The 12,064-nt window shown below is 33.0% G+C and overlaps 1 protein-coding gene across 1 annotated transcript; it reads right to left on the reverse strand.

The window, feature by feature from the left end:
• Positions 1-7,567: 7,567 nt before the first annotated feature.
• LOC123677670 (ejaculatory bulb-specific protein 3-like) lies at positions 7,568-9,944 on the reverse strand. The gene is made up of 2 exons (XM_045614336.1): positions 9,613-9,944; positions 7,568-7,877 (listed from the first exon to the last, which is right to left on the reverse strand). Exons 1-2 carry the CDS (start codon positions 9,851-9,853, stop codon positions 7,657-7,659), a joined length of 462 nt encoding a protein of 153 aa, XP_045470292.1. The 5' UTR covers positions 9,854-9,944; the 3' UTR covers positions 7,568-7,656.
• Between the last annotated feature and the right edge of the window lie 2,120 nt (positions 9,945-12,064).

Raw genomic sequence — 12,064 nt, forward strand, 5'->3', positions numbered from 1 at the left:
CTGATCTTGAAAGGAAAATTTTGATCAATTGACCAATGTACCTTCCTTGAGAAGTTCTTCAGTTTTAGAATGCGTTTAAATACGTTTAAATCCGCCGGGGCCGAAGTAGTGTGGCGCGCACAGCCATAGCGCCATCTGTTAGCAAACAGAGTCACTACAATACTAATAAATCACCACGGCTGAGTTTGTATTATCTCTCGCGAAGTTTTGACACTCGCAACGCAATGTAGTATTAAAAAAGAATAACATTCTTACGTAGCCCTCAATGTGCAGCCTGAATGTGCAAATTTCATAAAAAGGGGACACGTAGAACTTGAATTATTGATAGTATACAACCCGATCCGAATATCCGTACCAATTTTCATCAAAAAGGGACTAGTAAAATGCAGGAATTCCATCTTAGCGCATGCTCAAGTCGTAGGAGTAGCTACCTTTCAACTCGAGGGTCGAATTTTGTGAGGGGTCACGTATGGCCTAAACTTTTTTAAAATTGGAGAAGACTTGAAGCAAGGATATTACAAGGAAGTGCGAACACACAGGCCGACAGACAGACGTGAAACCAAAGTTATCCAGAATGGACTGAAATGCATTCTGAAGTATTTGATGGAAGTGATAAACCAGAATAACAAAAAGAATGTAAGGATTTGAAAAAAATTAATAATTCACTGATAAAAAGTATCAAATTTTTTTAAATAAATTTATAAATAGTAAATCACGCTTTCAGATTACCTTATATGTATGTTGGAATTCTTTGGTTTTATTAGTCACATTTGAACCATGTTTTCTTCTTGAACACAACGAAATTATATCAATCTTATGAATGCGATGAGTTTTTATTCAATATAAGGAGTTACATTATCGACAAAAAAGAACAAAGGTTTACCATACCTGGAGACATGTTCTGCCCATAAAGGGAAGAAGAATAATTCCTGTAAAAATAGAATGATGCGACTTTAATTATTCCTTATCTCTTTGTTCATATAATATCAAAAGGACCTGAATAGAATAGAATATAACTGAAGTTGTTCAGTGTACTGGTTGTATAGCTCAAAAAAGATTCAAATTAAATATTTTGCACCTTAAAGTGGCCTGGGAGTAACAGAATTTCAGTTTAATTAATGTGAAAAAAAACTCTGTCAATGGTTGTTGTATGCTTCTACGTTCCTCGCCCTAATAAGTTTGTAATTCACAGTGGGTTGCTTTCTTGCCAGAAGTTCATATTTTTGCATACACCGCATGTTCGAAAAAGTTGAACTCATGAAAGAATAAAATATTGCATTCAAATTTATCTATTTCGGATGAAATCAATATTTTTATTGAAATCTACAATTGAAAAAATAAGTACTGCGTTTTCTTGCTATAAACTCAAAACACTCCTTATATTCTCTCCTTTTCGCATGTTGGCATTTCTTCGATCCTCCCTGTAAATAACCGAAAAAATTCCAAGCAAATAGATTCGCGCTCACAAAAACTTTCTGATCAAATCAGAAATTAATTTTTTGCCGTGTGAAAGCTACAGATATGAACTTTATGATAACTCGACATTTCATCAATGAACTTTATATATTTACACTTCACATACAGTTTTAGGGAAATCTGATGGCTAGATTTCAGAAATTTTTTTTTTCAATCTCAAGATAAAAGAATCCTGCATGATTATTCGTTACTCTATTCTGCAACGGAGTCCTAAATTCCGTTTCGATTTTATGGATATTTCTTTATTCATGGAGAAAACCAAATTTCATACGAATATAACTCCAGGACAGTGACCACATTTTGCCCATCAATGAACTCAGTTGAGATATTCAGATCCTAAACCTACCCTGAACATTTCGTATCATAATCTGTTCAAGAAGTATCGAGGTCATGGTGGCGCGACAAACATAAACATAAACAAACATCATTTTGTCGTACCGAATCACTTAGGAAAATAGTCAGCTCAAAATTGGAGAATTAAGGATCTTTGGACAAAATGATAGCCTGAAACAAGTTCGGAAGTTACCTAATTATTATCGCGTACTTACAATTTATTTTTTTTTCTCGAGAACCATGATAATATTGAAATTCCATCAATTATAATAATAATTTGATTAATTACCTGATAATTGAAGAATTTAGTCTCAAAAACATATCCAACTAATTAGTAATTACAATATTCTATTAGGCGAATATGCTATAAATTATGTGAATGAAATTAAATAAAAATTGGGCGGAAGCTTCCTTAATTATTGCGATAATTGATTAGGAAGACATCTCCAAAAGAATTTATGTTTTCCTCTCAGCAACGAATTAAATTTTCATCAAAGTTTCTATAATTCCCATTGGCTTAATACTCGTTCATTCTGGAATTTAATTTGTTTTAACTATTCCGCTGATTGATTTATTTTGATTTATATCAATTGGGTTTCAAATTATCCCAATGTTCTTATTATGAAATCAAGAATCAAATATATTTTTTCATATTTCTATATTACTTGTACTTCATTCATACTGAAGTACTCACCTACCTTTCGTTTCAAAGAATCTCCAAAAACTTTTTTTCAGTTGAATTGTACCGGGTTTTTTACCATAATTTGACCCCCCCTTTAACTTTGTTACTGAAAGAGATACAGAAAAATATTTTCTACAAAAGTTTCACGAAATCGACTAGTGTTTTCAAAAATAACTTCACAAAACGAAAAATATACAGAGTGGGCAACATATTGATTGCAACTTCATTTTTTCAAATGGAACACCCTGTATATTTTTCTCTATTTGACTAGCTTTTTTTTCCCTGATTTCGAGTATATCAATATATATACATATGTTTGGTCTATTTCTCTTATTCTGAGTACCACAAAGTTTCAAATTTTAAGAGCCACCTGGCAAGCTAAGTAATCAGTTTTCAAGTGGAAGGCTGCGGTACTTCAAAATGCCCTTTTTTGAGTTATCTCGTTGGCAACGATATACGTTTCATACACAGAAAGAGGAAAAATTGTAAATATTTTCACTTTATGTGAAGAACAATAAAAATAAGAAAGCTACAAGGGGAGAATATATGGAGTTGCATCCAAATCATCCAATTCCAATTTATAGTGAAAAACGTATATCTTATCGTTACCAACTCAAAAAAAACATTTTGAGTTAACGCAGCCTACCACTTGAAAACTGATTACAGAGCATGCCAGGTGGTTCTTGAAACTCTGTGGTACACAGAATAAGAGAAATAGACCAAACATATGTTATATATTCGAAATCAGGGAGAAATGAGCTAGTCAAATATAGAAAAATATACAGGGTGTTTCATTTGAAAGACTGAAGTTGCTATCAATATGTTGCCCAAGCTGTATATATTTCACTTTTTGAAATCATTTCTAAAAACACTAGTCGATTTCGTTGAAAATTTTATAGAAAACATTTTTTTGTACCTCTTTTAGTGACAAAGTTAAAGGGGGGTCAAATTATGGTGAAAAACCCGGTACCTATGTCTTGAAGAAATAATAAGTATTTATTGTTACCATTATTAATTATGATCGATAGTCAGCTTCTGCAGAAAACACTGTGAAAGAATCAAATATTGATGGCATAAAAAGAGAATAATGGACATCATTTTAGAATTACTGCATAGGGGAGGGTGAGGCAAAAAAAAACATTTTGAGTTATCGCAGCCTACCACTTGAAAACTGATTTCAGAGCATGCCAGGTGGTTCTTGAAACTCTGTGGTACTCAGAATAAGAGAAATAGACCAAACATATGTTATATATTCGAAATCAGGGAGAAATGAGCTAGTCAAATATAGAAAAATATACAGGGTGTTTCATTTGAAAGAATGAAGTTGCTATCAATATGTTGCCCACCCTGTATATATTTCACTATTTGAAATCATTTCTAAAAACACTAGTCGATTTCGTTGAAAATTTTATAGAAAACATTTTTTTGTACCTCTTTTAGTGACAAAGTTAAAGGGGGGTCAAATTATGGTGAAAAACCCGGTACCTATGTCTTGAAGAAATAATAAGTATTTATTGTTACCATTATTAATTATGATCGATAGTCAGCTTCTGCAGAAAACACTGTGAAAGAATCAAATATTGATGGCATAAAAAGAGAATAATGGACATCATTTTAGAATTACTGCATAGGGGAGGGTGAGGCAACTGAGACACCTTAAGATTTAAGGAGGTATACTTCCTCAAAAACCCGAATGAAACAATGTTTGTTGATTGAGAAACAACTTTAGATATTTATTTAATACACAAAACACACAAAATTAACAAAATAATAAATCTTAGTTGAAAATTTCTGACAAAAAAAAATGCTTCACTTGCCCCATATCGAGGGGCAAGTGAGTCCTACTCTACGTACATCGAGGCGCTATATTCTTCGTGAAAATTGTCTCAATATGTTTTGTTATATTGTGTTTTTTTTCTTCATCTGTTATTGTTGGTGGTTTTCCGGTAAGACAAAGAGATAATAATGTTTTTGTTTTTGGTTTAGCAGAAATATAATAAATAATGCGCCTTCTATAAATTGTTTTGAAGAATTAGTGTTTGATGTTTGATCCTCCACCATTGCATTTCCGACTACTAATCAGGTGAACCTACGGTAAAATGTGAATTCAAAATGGTGAAGGATATCATTGCAATATAAAAGGAGTACAGTTTTGCTGGAGGATCTTTCCAAGCAAAACATTCAAAACAAATCAATCGAAAAAAATCTGTAATCAGAGCAAAATTTTCTCGAATATTCAAAATAACAATTCACTATAGTTCATTAGGTGAAGTTATTGGGGATCGAGGGGGAATTGATTTTCTTCCGAAATAATAGAGAATTATACAGGGCGGTTCACAACACAATGAAGTCCCGCATTTGGGAGACTTATAATTTTTGGTAGGAGAGTCATAGAGCACTCAAATTCTTCATGATTTTCCTTATATCCTCAAGTGCGGAGTTATAAGAACAAATGAATGACCAGCAGAAGTAGGAAATTCACAATAGTTTCGTCGAAAGTGCTTTACGAGTAATTTCAAAAATTCTCACAAAATTAGAGTTTTGCCTCTTCTGTTATGATTTTTTGCAGGATGTTCTTCACGAATATTTTTAAAATACATCAGTGCTTTGTAGGAACACCATATTATCATTTTTTTTGCGAAAAACGAAATGTATAGTGAATGTTTAATAGTGAATACTGCTTAGTAGTATTGGAACCACCAAAGTTAAAAATCGCTCCAGTTCCAGTACTCGATCATCAAAATAATCGACACTACTAGATCATCAAGAAAAAAATCGCTTGAGAATATCATGTGGTGCAAATGATACTAGCACAGTTTTGACGTTTCCAGTGACCACAGATAATCGTGGAATCAATTCGTATGACAGAAGTAGAAGCAGAAGAAAGTTTGAAATCGGTTAGAAATCTTTCGTGTTCCGTTTTACCAAACTGATCATCATCAATAGCTTTAATCTGACCATCGAAAAATACACTTTCAGGGCAGAGTTTGTGTTTGGCCAAATGCTTTCTCAATCATTCAACGTGAGCTTGTAAGACTGCATGGGATTTGACCTGACGCTAAGACTCTCTACTGAGTTTACAAGTCTTGAATGGTAGAAAACAGGATAAAAAAGCTCTCCTTGAGTAGTTCACCGGTAACAGCGAGAACTCCTAGAAATATTAGAAAAGTGAGGTAAGGGGTATCACTAATAGCTATTTGGTTGATGCAACTTCTGCAGGGACCCTTCAGATGACGCGCGATACGCGCTATGGAGTAGACACAAGCCAAAGCAGCGTCAAGAGAATACTCAAAGAGGACCTTCTCTGTCACGTATACCATAAGAGGAGCATTCATGAGTTAAAACAACCAGATGAGCCCAGAAGGGTGATTATGGTCGAGAAATTACTCCAGATGGCGGATGTGCACCCTCTTTTTTTTAATAAAATACTGTGGACAGATGGAGTCTCATTCCAGCTTAGTGATCATGCAAACCTCTATACTAATTCATTGAGCTGGTACTAATCCTTGAATTACAGGTGAGTCTAAGAAGATAGACCAGCGAGGTATCATGATATGGGTTGGTATCTCCGAGATTAGAGGTGTAGTAGGGACTTTATTCTTCATCTAGAGCCGGATGAATGGTCATTGTACCTTGACTATGACGTGGTACCAACATTAGATAATCCTGTCTTGTACTGGTTCATGCGGGATGGTGAGCCTGATCATACTTCAGGTATCATCAAGAAGTACTTGAGGGAGGTATTCGATGAAAGGGTTATAGGTATTGGCTTGGATCTTTAGAGTTGGCGCCGAAATCTCCAGACTTGAATCCGTGTGACTACTACCTCTGGGATAGAGTCAAAGACATGGTATTTGATGAATAAGACGCTGACTTGAGCGATTTAAAAGTAGGGATTGCAGCAGCCTTTGGAAGACTCAACACGGTGGAGATATCAAATGTAAGCTCAAGTATCAAAGGAAGATGCAAAACGCCGCGTCGTGAGAACCGGTCCAATATGGAAACGATCGTTTAGTTGAATAAGCAAAAATAATTGTAATAAAATTTGAAAAAAAAATTACTCAATGCCTGCTGGAAATTTAAAATCAGTAAATGAGTAAGAATTATGCAAATTGCAACTTGCAATTAGATTAAAACTTTGAAAGCATAATTTCCCACATAACGTCTATGAAAACTTTAAACTCGATTATCTCCTCTTGCAGCACTACTAATTTTTTCCTTAGAATTCGAAAAATTTTATTTCTCATCGAAAATTTTAATTTTCTCATGTATTTCTTATAAGATGAAGCTTATCTCATATTTCAGAAAAAAACTTGAGGATGAAAGAAATAAGTTTGAGCACTCTCAATGGCCCTCCTATCCAATATCCTCGAAAATACGGGACTTTATTGTGAACCAGGTAATAGATTATTAGCAACAATTTTTTCTTCTATCAAAACAATTTGATGTATTTCTACTATTCCATAAATTCATTTTTTGTGTGCATCTTTTGATTGAAAAAATTTTTGATTTGTTATTGCCTTTTCATGAATAGGTACTCACTTCCTCATCAAAATAATATGCTCAGTCGTTTTTGTGTAGAAGATTTTCACCATAACCATTTTCAGCATAACGCACTCCATCTCCCAACAACGAATCATTCTATTGCAAAAGCGAAAGAGACGAAATATTCCTATTTTTTATAAAATATCACCTACGTATGTTTTCACTGAAATTGTGAGATTCTTCATGTAATTTATGCAAAAAGATTGTATTGTATTGTAAGTAATGAGATTCTACAAGGGAAAATATGTATATATTCCCTATTAAAAAAATCAACATGACCTTGAAATCAAACTTTAAGGTCACATTGAATGTCTGCATTCAATGTCCTCTAAGGACCTAAAGGCTAAGAAACTTTCATTTAAAAAATTTTAATCTAGACTCTTCCCAAGGAGTTAAATTAGTGGATCTTTTAAAATGGGTCACCACTTTTAGTTTTATATAGTAGTATTCAGTAGTTTTATTTTAGTAGTATATGGTGAAGATTCAAATAATTAGATGACATCAAAATTAAAATCTCAAAAATTCTAATGATTAATGATGATTGAAAAACATTTAATCTTAGATTCCACTCATACACTTCTCCATCGTATAATTAGTTATACTATCGAAATTCAAAAATATCACTTTCTAGCTTCATCCAAATCTGAATAATCTTCAGCTTCTCCTGCGGCAAATCCTCGATGCTTTTTCAAAAAGGAACCATCCGTATCATATTTATTCAGAAGTTGCTGCCAGTAGTCCTTATGATTTTGTAGCAAGTTTGACAAAACTGTGCCAGCTATTTTTTTCTGTTTTTCGCTGCATTTCGAACATTCGGATTGTAAAGCATCGGGTAGATATTCTGTGAAAAACAAATTAATATAAGTGTGTGTTATCTCCTAAAAAATAGAAGGGAATACCTATTTTCAACACAATGCCATCTATAATTTTATCATATAATTCTACGGAGGAAACGAAAAAGCTATTAATGACATTCCAAAAGTACCTTGGTCATTTCGTTTTATTTCTCTGGTACTACATTACCCATTCTTTTCGATATTTTGTTTGAATTTTTTATAATTCTGATATAATCAATTTGATCATTCCCGTTTTAAAATTCTAAAATTACATAAAAAATAATAGAGCTATCGGTTCGGAGAAAAGACTTTTAGAAAGTAATAATGAATAAATTCATATGATCACGAAGTAGTATAAATAGCAATAAAATGAACTTAAATGAATGAAATAAATATTGCTAAAATAACTCAAACTTTTCATGCAGATAAAGACCAGTTTGACAATCAATCCAAAGATATCCGAAAAAAAAACTCGTATTTAGGAATAGCCAAAGTTACCAACGATATCCATAACGAATTGAATTGCGAGAAGATTCGGTAAGTTGAATTTGATCTATGGACTTTGCATAAAACCCTGATATGTATGTGTTATTATTACACATAAATACCTACCAAGTTTAACAAGTTATTTCCATGATTACTTATCTTAAATGTGAGTAAATTATTATTTGGTGTTGATGGAAGTGTTATTCAGAGAAAGTTTTTTATTATATTGTCATTAGGTAAATCTTGAGTTAATTTCGATCATCAAGGATTTCCAAACATAATCATCTTACTTTAGATGTACTTATTCATTCTTCTTCAGTTTGAGAGGAGGATAGAGTTCAAAAATCTCATTTGAGAACATAAACGATTGATTTAATTATCAATGAAATTCTGGATATTTTGAGAGTTCGTCTGATGAAGGAATATGATTTAGACTCCAAAACGTCGAAAGAGTTAATTCAATTAAAATTTTATTGTTCGTATATTTTGAAGCAACATTTTTCTAACTGATTTACTCTTAAAAAATTAGTTCAAGAATGAACGCAGCAGCATTTCATTCAAATTTTTTAAGCTTGTTTCAGAAATTAAGAGTTAAAGCTCTAAATAAGTCTGATCCCAATTGCGTCCTATTGTTGATTTTTTCGCCCCTGCCTCTCACTTGAGGTTCATTCCTGATTGTAATTGCAATTATTATTCTTGCAGGCCCTGATGAAGTTTATTCATTGAAATAAACGAAAAGCTGGCTGAAAATTAGCTATTTGAATCTGTCCTCATCCGACAATGCTCTAAATAAGTTTATCTTCTGAGTGGTATCACAAAGACCTAGAAGAGTCGAAATAAAAAACATTAAACAAAATAATTCGAGTTTTCTGAAATTTCGAGTTAACGAGGTTCGAATTATCGAGAGTTTACTGTACTTTAGTTCTAGTTTTTGTAGATTTTCAATTTAACCACGAAGATGTGTTGAACGTTCATATAATGTAAGTTTCACATTTTGAACTAGGTTTGAACTGTTGGTCATCTTCAGACCTTAAAGGAGGGAAAAATGATTTTATAAATGCAGATTCAGAATGAAAACGAGTGTTAACAAAATGAAGAGAGATATAAAATTTCGTTACAAAATGGGAAAAATTAGTTACAGCTAGAACGATTCACTATGCTAACTGTTATTTAGCAAATCATCATACTTGGTGAATCTAGTCTAAATTCCTGGAAAATCAATTGTACTACAACATAGATAAATCAAAAACTCACGTCTTAGTAATTGTCCATCAGGAGAACAAGGTCCTTTGTCCAATAGACAATTCATGTAATTTTTGAGCAACCTTTCACTCGCTAAAATTGAACCAACATCAATATTATCATACTTGGTGGGATATGTCTCAGCAACTTCTCTGATATTCCTCACAATATACTTGCAAAAACATCCCTGCATGAAGAAAATAGTTGAAAATATGACAATGAGTGGGAGAGACTTCATCGCGGTAAGAAACATATGCTAACTACCAAAATATTATAAAACTTTTATTGGATTGTGGTTCTTTAATGAGGTTGAGATTCAAGGTAGCATGGTTTATTCGTCGTTGTGTTCAAAGCAGGTACTAATTATCTTTTTATATTCACTAAAAAAATGTCATAGATTCAATTAATAATCGTGATATCCGGTAATGAACTTTGATGAGTGTTAGGTAGTGTGATGTTTATTTAAATGAGAAATAAACATATATCTATCTAATCGTCAACGTCGACATTTGTCAGTTGTCTGAGCAGCTGAATTTTTTTTTTTGTTCTTATTTTCGATGAGTAGCTTCTTGCCGAAATGGGAGTTTTGCAAGTTTGAATGAAGTATTTAAGCACCTTCAATATATCGGTAAGTTTCGTTTCGAGGAAAAACATGAAATGTTCTAATAATTCTTGTCCCACCAGACATTTTTATGGTCTTTTATCATAATTTCCACATTTTAATTGGTGAATGAAAAAAAATTAGTATCTTTTCGTATTTTGCAATGAAATTAATGATATGTACAAAGTACAAAGCTCTGATATATTTTGAAAATATTCGTTAAGAAAAAACCTACCAAAAAACTTGATTTTGTTAAAAAATATCGACCGTCGTACAGTGCTGCTCTCTTCTTATTCACTTCGAAGAGAGAAGAAAGATACGTAAGATGACTTCTTACACCGTAAAAGTTCGGTCATCGCAGGAGCGTCAGAGGGGAAATGAATAGGTATCACAGTTAGACTGCTAAGCGAAAAGGCACGTGGTGGAAATCCCTCTTAAGGGGTTAATTTGAAATTTTTTATAACACCTTTATGCCATTAATGAGAAAAATTGATCAAATGACTCTGGACAATGCTGGTTCCCAAGTTATAAGGTGTCCAAAGAAGACAGCGATAATAGCTAACATATATTTTCAGAACTTTAAAACCAGTGATCATATTTGAATAATTTTTTCGCTACTCTGCAGCTAAAAGGGATAATCTTCATTTATCTGCCGAGGTTTTTAAATGTTTAGGGTTACTTATGACTTACATGAGTAGGTAGAAGACGTAACTGCTAAGGTGTTTTGCACATATAATTTTTAATTTTTATTATTGGTTTGTAATTTCGCTATTTTTATTGGAATATTTAAGGCAAAATAATATAAAATAAAAAAAGAATATAAAATTCTTGAATGGTACACTATCCAGCATGTTCATCTGCTATGAAGCGGGATTCAGCAAGTATCATCGGCTACAAACTTTGTTCCTTTTTGATTATTTATTATTGACATCTTGCACGGTGTTTCGTGAGGTGGAATTCTGAACATTTTTTAGCAAGCTGTGCTAGAGTACTTCGTGTTTAGTTAATGACAAGCGTATCCCAAAAACCATAAAATGCCTGCGATATAAGCGCAGGTTCCCAACGTTTTGCCTCCACTTTTACGTGGACAGTAAAAACCTTCAACTGGATCTTCAATTTCGTCTTAATCAATGTAATGATTTGGCCTGTACTTTATCCATCATATAGTTGACGTTTCGTTCGTCTTGTGAAGCGTGAATCCGTAAGAGACCGTCTTCATTTTTGAAGTTGTTAATTTCCAGAATTAAAGATTTATATCATTCCATTTTATTTCGAATATAGGAAGGAGTCAAGATCTTACTATGGGCTTTCATAATATGAATTCGGCTTCTTGCTATATTCAAGGTAAAATGGCGTGAGATAAATCTCTAATCCTAGAAATTGACAACTGCAGAAATAAGTAGGATCTTTTTCGGGTGCTACATTCATTTTACTATACAGGCTGTTCCCAAATTGGAAACTTTCTTTGTTTTCGAGATATAGGATGTTTTTGATCAGAGCTCAAAATCAAGGTCGCGATTGACCATTCTGTTGAAAAAGTTCAAATAAAACTGGGTGCTTTTGAAGGGGCCAACCTTCTTGGATTTTAAGAAGATTATTGGTACTTCACTTGATTTCCGCTTCATTTCTTATGGTGCTCTCATCAAATTTTACAGTCGTTAATGACCATTTCATTTTCAAACGCCACCTACGGAAGAAAACGAAAGTAGCGGTAATTCCGAGACCCGAGTTAAACTCCCCAAAATAATCAATGGATACGCCAGTATTCTTAAACATCTTATAATTAGCCCGCATAATACGTTGAATCTACCATTATTCTAATCTTCAGCAAAAATTATCCTTCGTTTGTTGTGTAAAAGATAT

Source organism: Harmonia axyridis, chromosome 1 (genome assembly GCF_914767665.1).
Source record: "Harmonia axyridis chromosome 1, icHarAxyr1.1, whole genome shotgun sequence".
In the NCBI taxonomy this organism is placed as follows: Eukaryota; Metazoa; Arthropoda; class Insecta; order Coleoptera; family Coccinellidae; genus Harmonia; species Harmonia axyridis.

What these genes read in the sequence shown, in the direction of transcription:
- LOC123677670 (XM_045614336.1), bottom strand. Translation starts at nt 9,853, where the DNA reads ATGTTTCTTACCGCGATGAAGTCTCTCCCACTCATTGTCATATTTTCA. An exon ending in TGATGGACAATTACTAAGAC is followed by an intron (nt 7,878 to 9,612) that starts GTGAGTTTTTGA and finishes TGTTTTTCACAG; the next exon opens with AATATCTACCCGATGCTTTA.